General features: G+C 47.3%; 3 protein-coding genes across 3 annotated transcripts in view; all 3 read left to right on the top strand.

Annotated features, from left to right (window-relative positions):
- The window catches only part of LOC135375471 (endothelin-converting enzyme 2-like), a 180373-nt gene extending 167915 nt beyond the window's left edge, over positions 1-12458 (top strand). The window contains exons 3-4 of the mRNA XM_064608164.1: positions 7944-8002; positions 10328-12458. Of these exons, the coding sequence (XP_064464234.1) occupies positions 7997-8002; positions 10328-12382 (2061 nt within the window). The 5' untranslated portion in view covers positions 7944-7996 and the 3' untranslated portion in view covers positions 12383-12458. The remainder of the gene's footprint in view (positions 1-7943; positions 8003-10327) is intronic.
- LOC135375442 (neprilysin-1-like) lies at positions 2185-3993 on the top strand. Its single transcript, XM_064608137.1, has one exon. It carries the CDS (start codon positions 2185-2187, stop codon positions 3991-3993), a length of 1809 nt encoding a protein of 602 aa, XP_064464207.1.
- A 1721-nt stretch (positions 12459-14179) lies between the features above and the next one.
- LOC135375443 (endothelin-converting enzyme 2-like) lies at positions 14180-22076 on the top strand. The gene is made up of 2 exons (XM_064608138.1): positions 14180-14306; positions 20355-22076. The coding sequence occupies exons 1-2, from the start codon at positions 14301-14303 to the stop codon at positions 22074-22076; spliced, it is 1728 nt and encodes a 575-aa protein (XP_064464208.1). The 5' UTR covers positions 14180-14300.
- The last annotated feature ends 255 nt before the right edge of the window (positions 22077-22331 follow it).

The following is a 22331-nucleotide window of genomic DNA, read 5'->3' on the forward strand; positions in this document are numbered from 1 at the left end:
CGGTGCGGGCGTCGAGGCTGTGCCTCGGGTTAGGTCAGAAGGTCCTCAACCAAGATGGCGGATTGCCTCGAAGAAACGAGCGATAAAATTCAATTTTTGTATGTTTGGTACGTTATACGACGTTGATTTTTGTTTTATTTCATCAGTTATTTTCTCATCTTCCTAGTAAAACCATCCGTTACTTGATGTCTACTTCCGTTGGTTTAAAAAAGCCATAAGCCCGGCTACGGAACTACATCCGTAGCGAAGAACACGCACGTTACCTCACGAACTATACAGCCGGCAATGCAACCGGCATCCACGCATCGAAACGACAGTTTGCGGAATCTTTTTCCGGCCATTGTCATTGTATACTAGTGAATGTAGTTTATAATACAAAGGGGTAAATCTGGCATAAGCTTTCTGTCTGTAAAAAAAGAAAAAAAAGACTGAGGTGGTCTCGGCAAATTTCGGAGATCAAAATTCAAGTTCTCGGGAATGACATTTGACAAACGCGCGTAACAGATAAATCTCCCCCGAGCTAAATAGCGTTGTTCCCACAATGTTCAGACAAGTCTTTCGATACGATTTTTTTTTATCAAACACCCTGCATATATAGGAAGGGAGTTGCCTCAGGACAGAAGCCGCCGATATTTCGAACAGAGACTGTTCTTCTTCTGGACTGTTCTTCTACTGAAGAAGAACAGTCTCTGTTCGAAATATCGGCGGCTTCTGTCCTGAGGCAACTCCCTTCCTACATCTCTACCGGTTCGCTGGATTTCGACCCATCTACCCTGCGTATATAGTTTTTTCGGGTTCTATGCTTTTTCAAAATCGTGATTTTACTTCAGTAACTGCAACATACGTTAAAATCGTGCGATATTACCTGGAAAAGCCGATTTTCGTGTTGAAAATGAGCCAAAAAAAAGGGCGCATGCGCATTTCAGAAGAATACCAGATGCCGAGCGACTGTGCGTAGCGCTCTCCCCTGGATGTTACGTTTCCTGAGTTTTTGGGCTGTTACCCATATCTGTGCAATCGGTGATTTTACTGGGTTTTACCGTAAAGCACTAGGGCTTTAATATACGGGCTGTTTCACCTAACGTTTTAAAAAATCGTATCGACAAATCTGGTTGTCTGAACGTTATGGACTCAACGCTGCATAATCTCGGAGGAGATTTTGTCATGACTTTGGACTCGGAGCACTTTGATTAATTTGATTCGAGAGAAATTGAATTTTTCCGAATTGGGGAGAACGTAGATGTGGTAGACCTTTCGAGAGAACGTCGTGTCCTCATGTAAATATCTCAAACTATATAAAATATATGTGAAGCTTTCTTATACTTATACTTATATTGATATACTTATCTTATACTTATAACTTCACAACATAGCACGCTCTTAACCAATCACCATCTCGAATCACATAAAAGAAAAAGGTGCACGCCCCGCACTTTCCGCAAATTGTGAGTGACAAAGGTATTCTGTGCAGTGGTTTGCCTCCACCTTGAAGTGTGGTCTTATTTTTATAGTGTACCAACGGACGGGAGCACGTCACTCCTCCCGGACGGAGATTTTCCAAGGTGTCCCTTCGACTCCTCGGCCCCACACGCACACACCCCTAACACTTCATTAACGCTTCGCAACATAGAACATATATGTTATATGAATAAGTAGGGTAGTAAACAGAAGGCGTCCCTTCCTGCCGAATTCCAACATGGCTCTGCAAAAATACTCAGATACTGGGCAAATCCCTGCTTCCACCACACTAATCACCCCTGCTACTAAACGGGCTCAATTCGTGTGGTTTGTTCAGTTACTCTACAAGTATGCCTGGAAGTGGCGTTCATTGCAATGATCAAACTGTAGAGCTCAGTGGTACAAACGGAAGGTTTATTGATATATCTTACTGTCTTCTCCCTTTCAACATAACAGGCCGTAACTCCAACGAGTCCAAATCCAAAACCGCAGCCAATGAAAATCGTCCAATTTGCTGTCAGGGCTCTGCAATCCTTATCACCACCTGCTCATCCAACAGATCCCCCTCGACCGTTTCCACGAAAGAAAATCATTGGAGTCGTCATTTCTATCATCTCCCTTCTATTGCTCGGAGTTGCCATCTATTTCACCATTGGTGGCAGTACCGTCCGGAAAAGTGTCCACTACTCACTCTGCGATTCACAAGCTTGCAGCGCACTCGAAAACATGCTCCGTAAGACCATCAGCCAACAAACCGACCCGTGCAACAACTTCTATGCCTATGTCTGCGACGGTTGGAACAAAGGGCAGTCCAAGTCTGTTTACCAGAACCATGTGGATAACTTTTTGGAGTTGCTAGCTGAAGGCCTTCAGGAAAATGTTCCTCGCTACGACCAGAGTCCCGACCAGAAGGCGGCAGCCTTCTTCCAGGCGTGCAGGAGAGCTGCTGATGACGAACGTGGAGACATGTTGGGTTTAAGGCAAATACTTCACACAAGCGACGTGCATTGGCCCGTTATTTCTGAGAAACCGGACGTCCTCAGATCACTAGTTCGATTTTACAAGTCTCTGAGGATCAGGAACCTTCTGAACATCGAGAAGAACGAAGGCAGCTTGGTCATATCCGGAGGCGCTATGTTAGCTAGTAAATACCAGCGTAGAGCAACATTAATTAAAAACCCGGGAACGTATGACTACAAGACTTACTACGAGACATTTCAAAATGCGACCAAAGGTATCTACATGTCAGAACAAAAATTCCTTCCATATTCTGAATTCGTGGAAGTTGAAGATTCGATACTTGGCAATCTAACAAATTACACCAAGGCAGCCGTCAAAAGCCTTCCGAAGAACCTGAGCGACCTGGCAAACTTAACGGCCGAGATTCCTTACGAGCGCTGGTTAAAACTCGTGACACGGGAACTTGGTCTTTCCGCAAATGCCCCGGTGAATATCAGCGACGGGGACAGCGATTACATCCGGGCATTCAGCGCGCTTTTGAAAAGTGTCGATGAAAAGCACCTGCACTACGAAGTAGGTTGGATCATGATACAACAGTGCGCCACTTTCATCAATCGACAAGTCCTTAGTGCATATGTCGGCGACTTCGAGCCATTTCAGCCGGGAAGCTTGACAGATATAACAAACCGCGACTACTGCTTCGTGACTACAGAACACATGCTGGGATGGCCTGTCTACGCCAATTTCTTGAAGGGGAACGTACTAGCGGAGTCGATAAAGGACGTACGTAACATTATCGACGACATTGGCCGCGTTGCTTTTCCTAAGATATACGGAAAGATGACACCAGGTTCACCTTACACGGATTCCGTCTTCCGGAAGAAGCTTCGTTTACTCACGACGTACCAAGACCGATTTGAAGACTTCAACTTCAGCGGCGCATTTTCCAAGATCGCCGATATGGGTCCTTACATCTTCCAGAACTGGGAGGAAGTTATTCGGGGCCTCCACACATTTTGGAAATTGATCAGCACGCATTTCATGCCCAGGTTACTCGAAAGACATCTAACGTATAATCTTTACAACGATCTCGAAGGTGCATACCTGCTGCCGCCCTACGCTATGATGATGCCACTTTACGACCTTCACGTCATCAAAGCGGTCAAGTATGGTGCTTTGGGGTCCTTGATCGGCTCGGCTGCTTTGGGAATGTCCCATTACTATTGGTCGCTTAACGAAAGTAGAGACTGTATCATGAACACCTCTGCTGACGGCAACTTCAGTGAGCAGGTGCTTCATCCAGCAGGTGCGGTACGCGTAACCTGGGAGGCGTACCGGAACTCTGTGGGTCCTGCTGACGACGTTCGACTGCGTAGTTTGCCTGACTTAACGTCTGCCGAGGTTTTTTTCGTGACCACATGTTATATTCTGTGCGGCCTGCCTAAAGAGGCTCACCCCGAATTCCGGTGCAACGAGCCCTTAAAACACCTCAAGGAATTTTCTGAAGCTTTCGGCTGCCGACGGAATACAGCTATGAATCCTGACGAGAAGTGCAAGCTGTTTCCAACGTCATGAGCCTAAGCCACCTCTTTTACTTGCCGATCGATATCGGCAAGTATCGATTCCATACTCTGAAATAATCTGAATGGAGTGTCATGTAACTCTCAAATATGTTTTCTTGAAGCGGTATCAATAACACATATATTGCTTTTCTTTTCCTTCTTGGTCTGATCTTTCGTCCAATAGGTCACATGATCTGCTTAGAACGCAAGCGTGAACGAAAGGCTTCGCTTGGGATATTAATCTTCACACTACTATAAATATCAGACATTAGTCCTCATCCCTTAGCAGGCTGGACAGCATGCGTGACGTTCGAGATGTAGTATATTTTTCAATTTATTCTTCCACTGTTTATAGTCCTTGTTTTTCATCCACTAGTAATCACGCTGTGCATCATCTTCCACAGCGACTTGTAGCGAACTGTAGGCTCGCCTTAGCTCCTCCGTGCTACGCGGTTGTTTCCAGAGCGCACCTGTGTTTGAATAAAATGGAGCTCGTGTTGTGTTATCAGTTTTGCGTCCTGTACTACACGCATCACCACCAGAAATGGGGTGCGGCTATTCGTGCATGTTCAGCAAGGGAGTGAGAATCGTCGACAAACCTTACCCTACGAACCTTGCAGGAGCGCTACATACTGTCACAGCACTGTTAGCACTGTCACAAGGCCCAGTTCACAGAGTAAGGAAGAGACGAAGACGACATGCTTGTTTTCAACGAGAAGGACATTTTATGATTCCGCGGCAAAGCAACACAGTTCCTAGGCAATGGCGTCGACCGCGAAATATCTGTTGTCATCGACGACAGCAGTTTCTTTTTTATTTCGCTCGTGCAGTAGTTCCCTGCATTGTGGAATGCTGCAGGTGCAATGTACCTCAACGTACAAAGTTTCATTTCTTTCCTGTTCAACCATAGTGCAGAAAAGTTGAGAAAACTCGTTCACGCAGCCTGATAAGTGTAGTAGTGTAGAGACGGACTTATCCGCTCCCATCCCTCGTCGCGTGTGAATGCTCTGCGGGGACGAGGACTCCTCCGTCCACGTGACGTCACCGCGCGCCGCGGACTTATCCCGGGGATGCGTCCCTCGTGTGAACCCACCCTAACTGGGCGGCATCCTGACCTACAGACTTCGGAACACGACGTCATGAAACAGCGAAAGTTTGGCCCCGTTCCCAGGCACTATTTGGCTCGGAGCTGACGTCTCGACTTGTATACAACCGGCTGCAGTGACATCAGCTTCCGGATTGTAATATATATAAGTGCGGGATCTAGAGGACCCGTGTACATTTCTGCTGTCATCATCGCCTCAACATGTGATTAAATGTTGTCTTTTTGTTCGTTGCACGTTATGAAACAATGCGGTGACAGGCCTACCAGGATGTTTCGGCGTTTGAGCGTTTAAGATGACCAAGAGAGGACATAACGAAATGAGTGAGTGGATATGGAGGAGATAAAGTAAATGAAATTCGGAACCTTCAACATCTTTTGCAGAGCTTTTTCTTGTTTCGTCATCGGAAGCACCGAATGTGGTTTGTTTATTGCTTGCAAAATTTTCCGATGCCGTCCCGTCTTTTTGCAACCTAGCTGCTATATGTCTGACAACCTCTAATAAATCTCACACTTGCAATAGATGCACTGGGCCATTGTGTCATGGTCTTTGACTGGACACAGCTCCATTGACTACTTGCAGCATCACCATATGCTATTGCAGAATACCTCAGGTCTTACTTAGGAGGCATTTTGGAACTTGCGTCTCTCGAAGTAGCTGAGAGAAACTAGCGCTGCGAAGAGTCGAAACGAAAGTGCACGACGCTGAGCTCCCCGTGAGTAGGGCTTGCTCTGAGCAGTTACGGGCGGTGAAAGGTGGCGCGATTTCATATTACTCTTCGCCAGCTAGAGCTTGTTATTTACCGAAATGTGACAGGAAAATCACGAATCTCATGTCAACATCAGCATCAAGACAGCTCTGATGTTGGCATTATGTTAACACCAGCCCGGACAGCTCTGATGTTAACATAATCGTGTTCCAAGACAGTGTTCCAAATCACATCAGACCTGATGTCGCTTTTTTCCAATAGGGAAGGAGATGTTAGTTGTGTTAAGGAGAGGTACCGGTGCCACGGAGGCATTGAAAGGGTGAGCCACTGCAGCTGACTCGTGCACTTCACCTTCATCATACGCAGAAAACCAGAAAAGCATATTGTTATGAGCTTCCGCCGAGCAACTACATCTGAAAATGCCCACCAACACAAGCCCAAGGATACCTGACTCGCCAAGGAGATGTTAGTTCTGTTTAGGAGTGGTACGGATGCCATGGAGTCATTGAAAGGGCGCTGCATTGAAAAAAAAAAACTCGCTGCTTCTGACAGCGTATGGCAGAATAGCCAGTTTTCTAGGAACAATGCTATGAGTAAGAATTAGAATCACAAGAATAGAATTCGGGCACGAAGAACCTACCGCAGTACATACAAACTCCAGTAACCAGTTTTTAGTCATTCCTGACGACGAAGAAGGGCAATCCATTTCTCGAGGCGACTTGCGTCGCACCTTCGTCGAGGAAACGAGTATAGAAGTGGATTTCTGGCGAATTGTGATAACTGCTACTGCAGTTCACTACGCCGCAGTTATGCTTCTTCTTCCTTGGGGCATTCAGTAACCTAGTTTCGCAATATTCAGGTACCGACCTATGGCTGTGTCCTTTTACTCGGAATGGCTGTCTTTGTTTATTCAAGTCGCGCGATTCGGAGTCGTGTCATATGGCGGTCGTCGCACGTCACCGACTCCAGCGAGCCGCATGGAGAGGAGAATCGTTGCGAGCCTACTGTAGTGCACCCCTGGACCTTCGAATTTCAGACCACGAGTCACTGCCACAGGGATGGCATCAGGAGAGCCGTGCAGCGACATTTTTGCCCACCAAAAGTGCTCTTCTCTCGAGTTGTTCGAGTTCAATAAATGAACGCAACCATGTAATGCGCGAAACAAAGCAAGCGAGGTCACACATGTAACGGCGGCACCGGCCACAGGGAGGCACTGTTGTCTCCAGAACTGGACTCCACCTTGGACTCCAAGCAAGACGGGTTATCGGGTACTGTACTTTCCTGCTAAAAGGAAGTTTATTAGTAACGCCTTTCTTTTCAATTGGAAAGTGCACCACGCAAATAACCCAGTTCGGATCTGGAGCAGGAGGTGCAAGTGAAAAGAATGCACCTGAGTTGCCCCGCACCCACACCGTGAAAATCAGCCGAGCGCCAGAGTGCAATCCCAAGAAGCATCGCGATTGCCGGAAGCACGTAGGAAGGTGGAAGCGGCAAGTAACCAGGTGTAGCCGGACAAGTAGCGGCAGATAGCAATCGCCAGCATGGCATCGGTGGCGCTCGCCAGGTGCCGCTCGCTACGGGTCGCGCAGCCTACGAGCCACAATGAGTACATATCTCTAGGTGGCGCGATCCACCAGATCCACCAGAGCAGTGCAGTTTCATGTTCGATAATGCCTCCGCTGACACACCGCCAGTGTAGAGCGTCACGCACCCCGGTGGTTTCGGGGCAATTCCGGAGCAAGTTTATCGAGGACACTATTAGTAAAGTGCAGCCTCCATGTTTGTTTGACAGTCGTAGCCCATGAGCTAAACGACTACAAGCAAGTCGACTGCAAACCATTGTTGTTAGAACACGTGAGGTGAAGACATAAAGTAATTTTAAAATCATGTCATCTAAATGACCATTATTAAATATTAGACCGGAAGAGAAAGTACATAAAGTAATTGAAGTGACAATAAAATGAATTTCTTTCGTGAGAACGAGAGTAGTATAGAGGAAGACGTGTCTAGAGCATAGCCGCCACGCGCTCACGAATGTTGAATCAATGTGGCTGGCGGCCACTGTTCCTAGTGGTGGAAGAAGAAGAAGAAGAAGAATTGAGCTGTCTTCTCTGGCTGACTTGGCTACATTCAGTTACTATTACCTTCCAGGAGCTACTCAATAACCAGCTCGAAGGGCTACGTTGAACCATAAATCAGGCTCCATGGCTGTAAGTAATTCGTCGCTACTACGAAGGGTTTCCCGTTTTTCTCAACTGTTGTGCAAAAGGTTTATCTAACTCCGTATATGCTTAAAATTTGCAGGGATTAAAATTTCTGGGGAGTTTAGTGTCGGCCGTGTTACGTTCACCCTGAGGAGTCTGTTTTAGTTTGGGTGTAGTTCCGTAGGCGGGCTTATTAATTTTAAAAATTATCAAGTGCGTTTGAAATTTAAATAATGCTTCGATGTCAACGAGAGGTGATATAGGGTATCGGAAACATAAGAATTATGAAAAAGTGTTGAGTAGAAAGTTGTGTGTGCGTTTGTAAAATACCATTTGAAGGCGTTCATTCACAGCGACGGCCTTGTTAAGCCTAACAGATGTGGAGGCCGCCATCTTGAAAGATGGAGACGTGTTGACAGTGAGGGCCGCCTGGGGAGGAAAATTGGTGAATAAGGAGCCGTGTGCTGAGGAATTTCGCAGTATATGTTATGACTTCTTACGAGGTGGGGGGAATCTATTTGTTTTCACAGGAAAGGTCAGTCAGGTTTTCTACAAATTGAAAGGAGAGGAAAACCTGTTTTGTCTTGTACTGTTGAAAAAATTTTGGATCAGCAAATCTGGATCTGAGGATGTAGAAAATGTTTTTTTTTTCACTAAACATAGGTTATAGTGTCGAGACAGTGGGTGAAGACTTCAAAAGTCAAATGAAAAAGGACGGGTGTGTGCTATTGCAGGCTGTATTCATGTTGAGCGTCTGTGACTGTACTAACCATCACTAAGGTTAGGTCAGGCCACGTTTTTACATATTTCACAACTTGTGGAGATTGTGTTCACATGGACTGTGCAACCGTCAGCAAGGCTATGTCAGGCCAAGTTTTCACATATTTCACCCGTTACATATTTCACCAGCACCTAAGCTAATTATCCCCGTCCCTCCAAAGCACGTGACCCTCTGAAGTGAAATGAGCGCTGTCCTGCCTGCGCTCACGATTGTGGTGGTTTCGGCTCATTTGTACATCAAACTGTACATCAAACTTCGTGTATTTCGAACATCAAACAAACATCATATCATAATTTCATCGTAAAATCAAACATTTCAAACATCGTATTTCGAACGTATACGTGCGAAATACGATGCTTGAAATATTTGAAACGATGTTTGAACGTATACGTGCGGGATTCAGGATTTTAGAGAAATTGAGAAACTCCTTGATTGCCTCCTTAATTTGAAGGATATTGAGGGATCTTGTATTTACAAGTGGTTATAACTTCCATTTCGCCACACCAGCACCGTACTACTGCTTCTGCCTTCTTGGGCCTCTTCAGCAGTGCTCAAGTGGGCAACGTTTGAGTGGGTGGCGTCAGGAGGTCACGTGGAACGTGATATCCTCCCGTCAGACTGAGAGGCTCGCCACTGAAACCCCAGTACAAGAACAGTGATGTCCTTTAGAGAGAGGATAAGTAGCCGAGGTTCTTTGCCTGCATGTAGAACGTGTGCGTACAAGTCCGAAACGTCGCCCCACCACGAGTGGACAGCCGTTTTGTCCTTCTTGGGCCTCGTCCGCAGTGCTTTGAACAAGGGCATTCAGTGGTGAATGTCTCGCCCTGAGGGGGGAGGATGAAGCGCCATAAAGCGCCACTGAAGCGCCATAAAGGAACCACTCCAAGCAGTGTGACGCCATGCGGACACGGAGGCACCAAATGTGCCTTAAAGAAATGATATCGTATCTAAGAGTCCAACGCCAATCTGGTTCCCCGTTTGATTGTTATTCCACACAGAAAATGTGGCAGTGCGAAAGAGGCACATCGCTCTCTCCCTCATATTGTACAAAGCTACACATTTAATTTCATTTATTTACATGTTATCCACATGTCGCACATGTGCTACAGCCCACATAAGCTTGTGTGCGACGCTACCTGTTACCACGATAAGTGTATGTTCCTGTCGAAGAGAATGCCCCGTTTGGCGTCGCACTCTGTCTATTGAGTTTCGTGAAAACTCGTACACTTGGAGAAAAGTAAATTTGGAGCATAGTACGTACGACAAGCAGTGCACTAAACACGCATGGCTATAGAGATGGTTTCTCAGCCTCTTTGAGATCTGCAACGCAATGATAGTTTTTTTACGCTCGTTGGCGACGTGAGTGTCTTCCACGAACAAGACCACTAAGTCTTGAGTAATTCCTTTGTCCTTCGGCGTTACGGCCGATGCGTTTGCTGTCCTCTCTGTTTGTAGCTCGCATCGGCTACTTCTCGTTATGTACAATTGTTTGTTTGTTTGAATTTCTAGCTGTAGTTTCGTTTTTCAGCTCACGTTTTTCTTTACAACAGGCCTCGCCGTCAACCAGTCGTACAGTGTCTCAACTGAAACTACGTCGGAAACCCACGCGTCTCACGAAATTCGCAATCAACGCCCTGTACGTGCTGACACCACCTGCATCGTCAAGCTCCGAACGCTCCCCGGTACAGAAGTTCAAACGCATAATGATCTTTTTCATCCCGGTACTTCTGTTGCTGGGTGTTGTAACCTATTTTGTCATCAAGCACTTCAGCGGCCGGAAACATTACCTGCTCTGCGATTCGCAAGCTTGTAGTGCGTTCGAAGTAATGCTCAGTAGGACCATCAACCACCATCTCGACCCGTGCGACAACTTCTACGTCTTCGTCTGTGATGGCTGGAACAGGGCTCAGTTGAAGTCTGTCTACCGTAGCCACCTAGACTACTTTCTTGCGCTGCTGAACGACAATCTCCAGGGAAATGTTCCTCGATATGGGCAGAATTCACATGAAAAGGCGGCAGCATTCTTTCAAGCGTGCAGAATGGCTGCAAGGAAGAATCGTGGAGATACGCACGGCTTCAGAAATATTCTCTCTGAAAGCAACGCAGACTGGCCCAGCATCTCTGAGAAGGCGGACGTACTCTTGTCATTGGCCAGGTTTTTCAGGATCCTTAGGATAACGAACCTTTTGAATATTGAAAACAGTGGAAATGCATTGGTCATTCATGGAGGTGCAGCAGAAGCTTCCAACTACAAGAAAAGGGCCGCCGTAATTCAAAACTCGGGAAGGTACCAATGGTACTACGAGACGTTTCAAAATGCGACAAAAGGTACACGTACGAGGGAAGAATTCATGCTTCCATACTCCGAATTTTTCCAAGTCGAAGTTGCAATACTCGACAATCTCACAAACTACACGAAGAACACTAGCACGAACCCACCAAAGAACTTGCATGAGCTGGCGAACCTGACGAATGAAATTTCTTACGAGCGTTGGTTAAGACTCGTGACAGAGGAGCTTGTCCTCCCTGCAGATGCCCCAGTATTTATCAGCGAGGATGACTCTGATTACCTACGGGCGTTTAGCGGACTTTTGAAGAAGATGGAAGAGAAGTATATTCACTACGAAGTAGGCTGGATTATGGTTCAACAGTGTGCGCCTTTCATCAATAGCAAAGTTCTGGGCGCCTATGTGGGCGACTTTGACCCATCCGACATAGGGAAACGTGCAGATCTACAAAACCTTAACCTCTGTCTTCAACTCACAGAAACCTATATGGGGTGGTCGATCTACGCAAAGTTTTCTGAGATATACGCTCCAAGCGCTTCCATAAAAGAAGTACGTGAGATAATCGATGACATTGGCAAAGTCGCTTTTATTAGGACCGGGGCTGCAGAAGACAGCATGGGTACACGTTATGTCAACTCTCCATTGCGACAACAGTTGCACTTAATGACCAAATACCAAGACCGCTTTGAGGGTCCCGATTTTCTGAACGCCATATTCTTCAACATCAGTGACATGGGTCCTTTCATCTTCCAGAACTGGCGCAGAGTCATTCACGATTTCCTCACGCGCGGAAACCTAACCCTTTGGAGGTTGGTCAGCACACGTTTCATATTTAGATTACTCGCCACGGGTGAGGCCTACAGTCTTTACAATGAAGCTGAACACACGTACTTGTTACCGCCCTACGCGATGATGCTTCCACTGTACGACATTAACGTCATGAGTGCAGTCAAGTACGCTGCCTTAGGATCAGTCATCGCCTCGGCGGCAATCGCTATGACCGGGTCTTCCAACAGGAGCAGAGGCTCAGTCAGAAATCAATCTCTTGACGAGCACACGAACAAACAAGTGCGTGATGCGGCAGCTGCGCTAGAGATAGCCTGGGAAGCATACAGGAAGGCAACGGAATATGCTGAGGATGTTCGATTTCGTCATCTGCCACACTTGTCGTCCGACGCAATGTTCTTTGTCGCTACGTGTTATACTCTGTGTGGCCAGCCTTCTGACACTTACCCAGCATTGCGATGCAACGAGCCCTTGAAACATCGACCTCAGTTCACTCGAACTTTTTCTTGTAATGATGTCCAGAACATGTGACCGCTACCGGTGACCATAGCTAGTTTATATCACATCCCAGGAAATAATACTCCCAAATTAAATATATGCCCGATGAGATTGGTGCTAATGGTTTCGTTGTACTTTATATACACCAAGGGGTTACCACCAAAGGGGATACACCAAGTGTGCTCTTTCGACAAGGGACGTTGCGTACCACAAGATTCCAACGGGAAATGCGCGGAAACGAAAATGGTTGGAAGCGCTTGTTCGAGACATTGATCCACGCATTATTTGCTCAACCCATTTCTCTGACGAGTCGTACGAAATGGTAGCAGGGGACGCCTGAAAACGTCTCAAACGGACCGCAGTCCCGATACCATCTCCTTGTGACGTCTGACGATGCGGACACCAGTGCACACGAGGTATGTATTTACCGATACACAGGAATTCAAATTCAGATTGATTTTTGTGATGCCTACACTGCGTAATGTACCAAACGGAAGCTGAACATCGTCTGAAACCGCGCAGCAAGCGAAGCTCCTGTTTCGTCAGCACGCCAACTGCCGCTTGCGCCGCCAGTCGGACTCCGGAGCAGTCGTTGCTTCTGACGGCGTACGGCAGAATAGCCAGTTTTCTAGGACAATACTATAAGAATCAGAATCACGAGAATTGAATAACGGCACGAAGAAGCTATCGCAATGCACATGAACTCCAGTGACAAGTTCTTGCTCACTCTTGACGACGAACATTGCTCGTTGCTGGTCGCCGCGGCAAGCCATTGCTCGCGGCGACCAGCTTCGTACCACCACCTAGGAAACTAGTAGAAGTGGATTCCTGGTGAGTTCCGATAACTGCTACTTCAGAATGGCTATGTTCGTTTATTCAACTCGCGCCTCCCACGATTTGGAGTCGTGTCCCATGAGGGTCATCGTACGTCATCGACTCCAGCGACCGGCATCGAGGGGAGAGTCACAGCGAACAGACTCTCGAGCTGAATCCTCGAGTTTTATAACGGATGTCACTGCCACAGGAATGACATCACGAGAGCTGCGCACAGGGAATTTTGGCACACCAAGAGTCGGCTGTCTCGAGTTGCACGTGTCCAATAAACGAACGCAACCGTACGTAAGGCCGTGTAATGCGCGAAACAAAGTAAGCGTAGCCACACATGTACCTACCAACCGCCGACAGGGCGGCGCTGTTGGTCCTTCACGTGAGTCCTATAGTACGCCATCAGCACTACGGGTACGTTAGTAAAGTGCAGCCTCCATTTGACAGTCATAGCCCATAAGCTACGATACATGGTCTAAAACACTACGAATAAGCCGAATGCAAAACCATTTTTGGTGGAATACGTGAGGTGAACACATCAATTGTATTTTTTTTTATTTCGTGCTAGCGCCGCTGAGCAACTGTGGCTATGAGCGGCGTACAGATGTGGACAGATGAAGAAAGGACAGTAGGAAGGAGTGGGAGACAAAGGGGGGTTAGTATGCGTCCTGGGCCGACTTCAGGGGGAACTGTGCCGACATTCGTCTGGAAAGTCTTCGGAAAACCCAGGGAAAACCTCAGACAGCACAGCTGGTGTAGGATTCGTACTCACCACCTCAGCACGACCTTGGCTAGTGCAAACGAGCGGGACACCTTAACCCGCTCGGCCATAACGCTGGTAAGCGTAATTTCAAAATCGTGCAATCTATATTACCATTATCAAATATTTGACCCGAACTGCAAGGGCATAAAGTAATTGAAGTGACCGTAAAATCGATTGATATCGTGACGGCGACGGTATTATAGAAGAAGAAGTGTCCAGAGGATAGGCGCCACGCGCTCACGGCCGCTGAACTGGTTGACCTGTCTTCTCTGACCTCACTTGTCCTCATTCAGGTTCTATTCCCCTCAAGGAGCCACGCAAGAATCATCTCGAAGCCCTACGTTGGACCATCCATCAGGCGTTATGGCTGTGAGTATTACGACGCTATTACGAAATAGTTTTAACTTTTTCTCACCTGTCGTGCAAACTCATCTGTAATTAACAAGGTCGAATTTCGAACAACGGACAACCGGTGTACATTGGCGGCACAGGAATATTTCCAATGAATATTTCCAGTCTTTCCGCTATTTTGGTGATGTTGACTTTTAAGCCACGACGAGGTTAAAGTGGCCATAAACCTCCACCTCCGAGATCGGTTACGTCCGGGTTCAACGAGTGCTATCATTCATTTTTATTTCTCCTACATCCTGCGGTGTTATTTTGATGTTTCTTGCTTTTTGTTCTTATCATTTCTCTATTTATTTTACATGCTGCCTAGCGTACACATAGAAAAAAGAATGAGGGCGATTGATGTAATTAATGCGTTGACAATGCGCTAGCATTAGAGATTCGGCTTACTTCTAATTGCTTCTCAGTTGCGCCTAGATCACACCTCATACAGCACAGCACACCACATACAGACATGACGCATGTGACAGACGCCACACGACATATGATACACAAACTCAGCCGCTTTCGAAACTCTCTGGGAACGTATAGGAGACACGCCCGAATACGTCCAGAGACGAGGCGCAACTGACGACGGCTCAAGCAGTCAAGCTCCAGCTGCCACGTCTCCACGCTTCCACGTGACTGAGAAGGGCGAATCAGCTTGCGGAGTACAGCCAGATTCGCTCTCCTCCGTCACGTGCCGCGCCGTACACGGACACCTCGGTCACCCCGCTACGACGACGGCTTCTCTTCGAAATGGTGCTTCTAATGATTACGCATTAATACTTTTGACTAGAATGTGTTCTCTATGGTGTCTTCAGACATGCAGATATGAAAGGAAACTACATAGCCCCGAAGTCTCCGCTGAATTCTTCCGTTTCCATTTAAACACAGTACCCTTCTGTTAACAATTAGGAGAGAATTAGTAGATAATTAGGAGAGAGGATAGATGCAACCCAAACGTTTATTTGAATTATAATCTGTGAGGATGAGGTCCGCGCCTGAGGCAGCTTCCGCCCTTCTTTCTCTATGATGAGCGTACTACCATTTCGCGTTGATCGTCGACGCCAATCAATCAATCAATGATCAATTCATCATCAAAACACGCCAGACTGATGGACAAATCGGGGGCAGGCGAGCTTTGATTTCGATATTTGGAAGTTTTGAAATTGGGAATGACTCGTTTGCCAACGCGTTAAGTAGTTCTATTGGCTAGATCGAAGAAAGATGGGAACAGCGTAGAACTTGAGAGCGCTTCTACTGTTTATATGTCTGCCATTCGAAGTTTATTGTCACCAGAGGGGGACAAAACGTCGTCCGCAGGAAGCGGACAAGAACTGCAAAAGAACATGCCATAGAACATGCCGATTGAATTCCACGAAAAAGTGAAAGCAGAATCAATGGCTGGCAGTGTAAACTCGCCGTAGGCTTTCCGGGTGTCATTTTTCTTGGCGCGGTCGCTTCGAGATCAGCTTGTAAAGTCGCAGATACCTAAGTCCAGATCTTGCCAAACTGGCTCGCAAAAATACAGTTTGGAAAAGGCGCCTTGTTGATTGCCTCAGGCATCGTGATGCGTTCAAATCTCCCTCCTATAAACCTTGTCGACCTTCCTTTCACACGTCACTCGGCACAAGCAGAACTTCCTCTAACTTCCTCCCCCTTCCTCCTCCTCCTTTTCTCTCCTTCATCTCATCCTTCCACTAACAAAAGCGCTCGCACTCGTCGAGTGAGCCTGCGAGGCTGATCCCGCTCTCCACCACAGCTGTATTGTGCTGTGACGATATAGTATCCGCACAGGAAACAGGAGTCTCTTTGATTACTGTGTGATGGCGCAGCCCACCGTGATTGGGACCGTTAGCACGCTGTCACCGTTACTTAGGGACACGTTATATGCATTTTCCTTCCTGGCCAAAGGTCAAAAGGCTTGCTATTGTCGACGACTATTCATCAACAATTATCCGCTGACCGTCTCCTTGGTGTCCGCCAGCCTGAGGTGCTGGTCGCAGTCCGATGTGTTCACCATGTCTGATATTCTGTCTTGGTATCGCATGTATCGTATATCGTATACAGTTTTTATTTTTAATCATTTAGACAGTTTATAGAAAAGCTATGAGCATAGATGCAGCATAGATGTCGGTTTTATAGTTGATTAGGGGATCTCGAGCAAAAGGGAGATAGCACAATGGGAGACAATCCTCTTTGAAAGCCATTCCAACTTTTGCAAATGCTAAAACGAGTACGGGCCGTGAAATATCGGCGCAAACACAAAGCGAGCGCCGCAGGAGCGATTGACCCTCGCCGACGGAGGCCTATATAGGAAGCGATGCGGTTCATCTGCACAGCAGACCAGCACCTACTCCAGTTATGTCCATCGCTCGAAAGCACGTGACCCTCTAACGTGGATTTTGAAAGCTGTCCTCCCTGCGCTTCCGATTGGCGCGGTTTCGGCTCATTTGCATATCAAAGTTCGGTGATGGATATTTCAACGTACATGCTCGTTTCAGGATTTTAGAAAAATGGAGTGGATTTCAACGAGGATTGCCTCCAATTCTGCTATCGCGCATTTGAACCGAAATCCCGAAAATTAGTGTTTATTTCGAGGATTTTAGTTAATTAATCATCTTGTACTTACAAGGGTCGTTCAAGGTTGACCGGTACTTTCGCTGGAGAAAAAAATCGGTGGGTAAATGTAATTGAATAAAACTTTCGGAGGACCAAGTGCAGTCCTCGGGTAAGCGGCACGTGTAGTAGTAGCGGCAGCTGTAATGGCGGCGAGCAGTGTGTCTCTAGCTGTGGAACACCGATGCATCAAGTTCCTTGCCTGAAGGAGAGCCCCAAACCAGCTGAGGTGTTGGAAAGGTTACATGCACAGCATGGAAAACAAAGGATGTCAAGGGGAAGAGGGGCGAGTGCGTTGAGCAAGCCATCCTCGAGGACCGGCGAGTAAAAAACAATCAATTTGCAGTCCAGCGTAATATAAGTTTTCGGGAGTGTACATAGAATCATTTACGAGCACTTACTCTTCCGCAACGTCTGTGCAAGATGGGTTTCCCGACAGCTCACTTGTGAACAAAAGAGAGCGCAGTCTCTGAGCAGCTGCTGATTCGGTTTCAATCCAATGGGGACTAATTTTTTGCAATCAATGATCACATGTGATGAAGCCTAGATGCTTTATTTCACCCCAGAAACGAGAGGAATACTATAGAATGGCGACGTAAGGCTTCCCCGCCACGAAAGAACAGCAAGGTATGCAGCCGTCTGCTGGGAACTGTCTTCTAGGACATGCGGGATTTCATCCATGTGGACTTCTTGGAGCAAGGGGTTATGATCAATACCCCACTAGTGCTACACGTTGATAAAGGGTGCTGTGTGAAACGCAATGTGCAAGAAAAGGCCTGGGATGTTGTCCAGAAGGTCATTCTTCTTCATGACAATGCCCGGCCTCATACGGCGAATTTGACGGTAGAAACCCTGGCCGAAATGCGCTGGGAGGTTTTGCCCCATGCACTTAACAGCACAGATTTAGCCCCAAGCCATGACAGTTTGGACCCCCTAAAAGCACCTTGGAGAAAAGACGTTCGACGCAGATGAAGCCCTCCAGAAATATGTCCTGTAGTGGCTGCGACAGAGCCCACTTCTTTCTGCGCCCGAGGCATCAAACAGATGTCACAGCGATGGCAGTGGTGTCTATAGAAGCGCACGGTGAATACTTTGAAAAAGTGACGCAGTTTGGTGCTTCCAGAATTTCCCACGTTATTTAAAACATCAAGGTCTTGGTCAACCTTGAACGACCCTTGTATATACTCTCCTCGAGAAGATGTCCGGCTGGCCATACAACTCAAGTGTACGTAAGTGTATGTAGTAAGCGTATGTAGTGTAAAACACGGTTGCGGAGTTCCCACGCCGGAGTTGGAATGATTCCAGAATCATTCCAGATTTAGCAAAGCTCGGAATGGAACCGGAATGGAATGGCGGAAGTCATCCTAGGAATTGGGATGGAATTGGGGAGGAATTGGGATTGGGGTTTCAACGTGCTGGTTTCTGCCACCGCACCCTTTGAACCACACCTGCACATGGTCAAGAGTGAAATAACCTTGTCCTTGTGCTTTTTCCGTGCTTGGTAATGTCAATCTCCTCTAGCACTTCTGGACTTGCCAGTATGGTTACCGGTCCTTTTCTTTTATTGAGGGAATTAACGGAATGCAATTGGGTTGCCAAACCATTCCAGGAATGGAATTATCGCAAATCTCCATTCCTCGGAACGGAATTGGTGTAAACAACATCTATGCTGCTCTCATAGCTTTTTAAACAGCAGTCGTTCCCTTAGAACGGAGGGTTGCGCTGCCGATATCAGCATATGGACACACTTGAAGAGGTTGTGAATTGAACCCACTCCCCTCCTCTTTTCGGGGAATCATGCCAGATTTGGCGCATTATCAAACGCGACGAAGGGCTGTCCCTCCGCTGGGACAGTACATCATTTGCGTGTGACACAACGGAAAACCTGACCATCGTAGGCTGCCATGGGCCTCGTACAGAAGCACGGGTTTCTCCGGTAAACGCGTTCACTTCTTGCTACAGTCACTGTAATCTTTGATGCACATTTCTGAGTATCCGGACGAGTGTAATGACGGCACGGTTTGTCGCACATCGCTTCCTGGCATTGTTGGCGGCACTCGGATTACGTTTCCCATTTTCAGTTACCACGTCTGCATCGCCTGCAGAAATGGTGGTACATCTGCGAACTCGATACTTGTGCGAATGCTCCCCAGCACACCGCCTACGCTGTAACTCAGCGGCGTCCGCGTTGCCAGATAAGGTGGACGCCCTCACGTGGGACGTGGGTGAAAGCGTCCCGTCGTTGGTGGCAGCCAAAGTCGTTCCAAGGAAGATTGGGAGGCAGTGTAGTTCGAATCCTACTAGCGCCTGTACTGTCTTAAAGGTTTTCCTGAACTTTCCGGCATACCTTCCGGAAGAATGTCGGCATAGTTCCTCCTGAAGTCTGCCCAGGACGCGCAGCATCCCCCTGTCCCCCACTCTTCCCTGCTATACTCTCGCTCTGTCCATGTCTGTACGCCACTCATAGCTACTGTTGCTTCGTAGCATTAACGCGGAGTCAGTAAGAAGCACACATCAGGGAGTTTTAGTTTAGCACACAGGAAGCCCTCTACGAAAACTATACGATGAAGGAAGCTGTCCAATGAGCATCGTGATGTCATCCACTTTAAAGGAACCAGGTGCTTGGCTTATGTTTTCGGAATCTGTAACGTAAACAACTTCCTATCTGCTACATCTCTCTTCTAATCCTTCCAATCCTTCTAAATCTCCCCGCTGAACCGCGATAAAGGAACCTCTCCAAAGTAGTGTGATACGATGCGAACACCGAGGCCCCAAAAGCTATCGCATTTAAAAGTCCGACGTGGTGGTGGTGGTGGTTCTGGTGAAAGGGCTCGCCGTTGTCGACCTCGCGTGGAAAAAACAAAACAAAAAAAAGTCCGACGACGATGTGATTCCACACCGAAAATGTGGCAGTGCGAGAGAGGCACCATTGCTCTCTCCCTCGTATTGTAGAAAGCTACCCATGTGCTACGTATGTTGCGTGCGACGCTGCCTCTTACCACGATTAGTGTATGTTCTCCTCGAAGAGAATTCCCCGTCTGGCGTCGCGCTCTGTCAATCGGGCTTCGTGAAAACGCGTGCACTTGAAGACAAGTAAACTTTTGCGAATTGAATATTTGGATCACAGTACTACACGCGGCGCCCTAAACACACGAGGTTAGAGATGGTTTCTCGGCCCCTTTGAGATCAGCAGCGGCAAGTTTTGATGCTTGCTGTCGACGCGAGTGTCTTACACAAACGAGAGCCTTTAAGTCTTGAAATAATTCTTATGTTCTTTGGCGTTAAGGCCTGTGTGTTTGTTGTCCTCTCTGTTTGTAGCTCGTCTCGGCTAATTCTCGTTATTCTATATAAGCTGTTTTTCTTCTCGCTCTAGTCTCGTTTTTCACTTCAGCTGTTTCTTTACAACAGGACTCGCCGACGTTGAGTCGTCCTCATCTGAGACCACCTCGCAAGACGCGTCTCACGAAATTCGCAATCAACACCCTGTACGCGCTGTCACCACCTTCATCGTCAAGCCCAGAACTTTCCCGCCAACGGAAGTTCAAACGCATCATCATATTTTCCATCCCAGTACTTCTGTTGCTCGGAGCAGTAACCTATTTTGTCATCAAACACGTCGACGACCAGAAAAACTACCTACTCTGCGATTCGCAAGCTTGTAGCGCGTTCGAAGTAATGCTCAGTAGGACCATCAGCGACCATCTTGATCCGTGCGACAACTTCTACGCTTTCGTCTGCGACGGCTGGAATAGGGCTCAGTTGAAGTCTGTCTACCGAAGCCACTTGGACTATTTTCTGGCGTTGCTGAACGAGAACCTCCAGGAAAATGTCCCTCGTTATGGGCAAAATTCACACGAAAAGGCGGCAGCATTCTTTCAAGCGTGCAGAATGGCTGCAAGGAAGAATCGTGGAGATACGCACGGCTTCAGAAATATTCTCTCTGAAAGCAACGCAGACTGGCCCAGCATCTCTGAGAAGGCGGACGTACTCTTGTCATTGGCCAGGTTTTTCAGGATCCTTAGGATAACGAACCTTTTGAATATTGAAAACAGTGGAAATGCATTGGTCATTCATGGAGGTGCAGCAGAAGCTTCCAACTACAAGAAAAGGGCCGCCGTAATTCAAAACTCGGGAAGGTACCAATGGTACTACGAGACGTTTCAAAATGCGACAAAAGGTACACGTACGAGGGAAGAATTCATGCTTCCATACTCCGAATTTTTCCAAGTCGAAGTTGCAATACTCGACAATCTCACAAACTACACGAAGAACACTAGCACGAACCCACCAAAGAACTTGCATGAGCTGGCGAACCTGACGAATGAAATTTCTTACGAGCGTTGGTTAAGACTCGTGACAGAGGAGCTTGTCCTCCCTGCAGATGCCCCAGTATTTATCAGCGAGGATGACTCTGATTACCTACGGGCGTTTAGCGGACTTTTGAAGAAGATGGAAGAGAAGTATATTCACTACGAAGTAGGCTGGATTATGGTTCAACAGTGTGCGCCTTTCATCAATAGCAAAGTTCTGGGCGCCTATGTGGGCGACTTTGACCCATCCGACATAGGGAAACGTGCAGATCTACAAAACCTTAACCTCTGTCTTCAACTCACAGAAACCTATATGGGGTGGTCGATCTACGCAAAGTTTTCTGAGATATACGCTCCAAGCGCTTCCATAAAAGAAGTACGTGAGATAATCGATGACATTGGCAAAGTCGCTTTTATTAGGACCGGGGCTGCAGAAGACAGCATGGGTACACGTTATGTCAACTCTCCATTGCGACAACAGTTGCACTTAATGACCAAATACCAAGACCGCTTTGAGGATTCCGATTTTCTGAGTGCCACATTCTTCAACATCAGTGACATGGGTCCTTTCATCTTCCAGAACTGGCGCAGAGTTGTTCTCGATTTCCTCACGCGCGGAAACATGACCCTTTGGGAGCTGGTCAGCACATGTTTCATTTTTGGATTACTCGTCACGAGTGAGGCCTACAATCTTTACAATAAAGCTGATGACATGTACTTGTTACCTCCCTACGCGATGATGCTTCCACTGTACGACACTGTAGTCATCGCCTCGGCGGCCATCGCTATATCCGGGTCTTCCAACAGGAGCAGAGGCTGAGTCAGAAATCAGTCTCTTGACGAGCACACTAACAAACAAGTGCGTGATGCGGCAGCTGCGCTAGAGATAGCCTGGGAAGCATATAGGAAGGCAACGGAATATGCTGAGGATGTTCGACTTCGTCATCTGCCACACTCCGTCATCCGTCACTACCGTCATCCGACGCAATCTTTTTTGTTGCTACGTGTTATATTCTGTGTGGCCAGCCTGCTGACACTTACCCAGCATTGCGATACAACGAGCCCTTGAAACATC

This window comes from Ornithodoros turicata, unplaced genomic scaffold (assembly GCF_037126465.1).
Source record: "Ornithodoros turicata isolate Travis unplaced genomic scaffold, ASM3712646v1 ctg00000864.1, whole genome shotgun sequence".
Lineage (NCBI taxonomy): Eukaryota > Metazoa > Arthropoda > Arachnida > Ixodida > Argasidae > Ornithodoros > Ornithodoros turicata.

Bases quoted from the DNA above. Each gene is read 5' to 3' on its own strand.
- LOC135375442 (XM_064608137.1), top strand. From the start codon at position 2,185: ATGCTCCGTAAGACCATCAGCCAACAAACCGACCCGTGCAACAACTTC.